The following is a 2,277-nucleotide window of genomic DNA, read 5'->3' on the forward strand; positions in this document are numbered from 1 at the left end:
AAAAAAAAAAAAAAGTGTTTTAGAAATTCTGCACTTGGGAAGCAGAGGCTGGAAAATCAAGGTCATCCTCAGATACATACCAAGTTCTAGGCCAACCTGGACTCTACCAAAAAATAAAATACAGGAGTCCAAATCCAAAATCGTGGTTTTGTCTGGTCATGGTGGCTCGTACCTTTAACCCTATCACCCCAGAGGCAAACAGATCTCTGTAAGCTAGAAGCCATCCTGGTCTGCACTTTTAGTTCTATGCCAGCCAGGGCTACGTAGTGAGACTCTGTCCTGACAAACACACAAGAAAACAAAAGGTACCAGCCACGTCTGAGTTCTGGGTTCCTTCAGCTGCTAGGGCAGTCCTGCCCATATTGATCGGTGAGCACTGTGGGGAATGTGGAAGTTCCCCATACACTTCCTCACACTGCCCTGCATGAGAAGAAAGCTGCATGTTTTCCTCAAGTCACCCACCATAAGCATGGCTGACCAGAGTTTATTGCCTACCTTCAGTTTTCCCACCGGGGAGATGGTAGTCTCCCATAACTGACCTGTGAACCTACTTCTCGTGTGCTACAAAAAGAAGAGGGATTCTGGACTATCACTTGGAAAAGTGTATGGGATCTTAAGCACACATTTGTCGTCGTATCAAATGATGACCATTATATACTGATGTTCTACCCCTTTGCTTGTGGAGTATGTTGCTTATAGAAATATTTAGATAAAAAACAAAATCAAAACCTTGTTTGCAGCCTGAAATGAAACCTAAGGCAGTCACTCACTCAGAATCCAGGATTACCTTGTCTCACTTGGCTTTTTTTTGGAGGTGGGGGAGATGGGGTGTATTAGGGTTCTCTAGAGCAATGATTCTCAACCTGTAGGCCATGACTTTGGCAAACCTCCAAAAATATTTACATTACAATTCATAATAGTAGCAAAATTAGTTATAAAGTAGCACTAAAAATAATTTTGTGGTTGGGAGTCATCGCAACATGAGGAATTGTACTAAAGGGTTGCGGCATTAGGAAGGTGCGAACGCGGGTTTGAGGAACAGGACTGACAGAATGAATAGATTTATTAGAATAGTTTACAGGGTGTGGTCCAGCTAGTCCAACAATGTGTCTACCAACAGAAGGTCCAAGAATCCTGTGGTTTTTTAGTCTGATGTCTCAGCTGATCGTCTATATATGCCAGAGTATCAAAGTAGGCTCTAATGCCAATGAAGGCGTGGCATGTCAGTGAGAGAGCAAGCAGGAAAAGAGGAGGCGTCTTCCTTCTATGTCCTTTATAGAGGCTGCCAGCAGAGGGTGTGACACAGATTAGAGGTGGGTCTTCTCACCTCAAAGATCTGGATTAAAGTGGGACTTCCCACTTAAAATAATTTAGGGGAAAAAAACCTGTCTCAGGTGTTCCTAGCCACCTGTGTTTTAGTTAATTCCAGACATAGTCGACAACCAAGAATAACCATCACACAGACTCTCATTATGTACCCTAGCTAGCCTGGAATTTGTTGCCTCCCCAGGGTTGAGATGAAGGGATCACACCTAACCTCATTCGCTATATTAAAGCCCCCCATTTTGACCTTGAAATCAGGCTAAGTGTGTGGTTCACCAAAAAACAGGACAAGATATTCTTGTAGGGAGACATGAGTGTTAACTCTGGCTGGCTGATCCCTCCTTTTTTTTTTTTTTTTTGTTTTGTTTTGTTTTGTTTTTTGAGACAGGGTTTCTCTGTTTAGCCCTGGCTGTCCTGGAACTCACTTTGTAGACCAGGCTGGCCTCGAACTCAGAATTCCACCTGCCTCTGCCTCCCGAGTGCTGGGATTAAAGGCATGCACCACCACGCCCGGCTGATCCCTCCTTCTAAGCTACCTTATTTTCTTTGCTTTGGGAACCCTAGAACTGCCTGATAAAGAGAGATGAAAACGGTTACTCTGCAGTGGTAGCTGACTTCGGCCTGGCTGAGAAGATCCCGGATGCTAGGTGAGTAACCCTAATGGACACTAAGCCCACAGGCAATAGTCAGAACTAAGGCAGAATCAGGACCCAGCCACGGCTCATGTTCACTCCTTGAACTGACTCCTCCAAGTCTATACCCATCCTTGGGAGCAGCAAAACCCCAGCAATCAAAAGATCCATGTATCGTTATAGTCAGGTATAGTGGCACACATCTGTAATCCCACTGCTCTCTGGCTGTATGGACAGACATGGTGACATACTCTAATACCAGTGCTTTCAAGGCAGAGGCAGAAGGATCACTGCAAATTTTTTTTTTTTTGATTTTTTGAGA

At 44.3% G+C, this 2,277-nt stretch overlaps 1 protein-coding gene across 1 annotated transcript in view; it reads left to right on the top strand.

Moving 5' to 3' along the window:
* Tesk2 (testis associated actin remodelling kinase 2) overlaps positions 1–2,277 on the top strand; it is an 89,597-nt gene that overhangs the window by 83,433 nt on the left and 3,887 nt on the right. The window contains exon 6 of the mRNA XM_021199796.1: positions 1,888–1,970. Coding sequence (XP_021055455.1) covers positions 1,888–1,970 — 83 coding nt within the window. The remainder of the gene's footprint in view (positions 1–1,887; positions 1,971–2,277) is intronic.

Source organism: Mus pahari, chromosome 6, assembly GCF_900095145.1.
Source record: "Mus pahari chromosome 6, PAHARI_EIJ_v1.1, whole genome shotgun sequence".
Taxonomy (NCBI): Eukaryota; Metazoa; Chordata; class Mammalia; order Rodentia; family Muridae; genus Mus; species Mus pahari.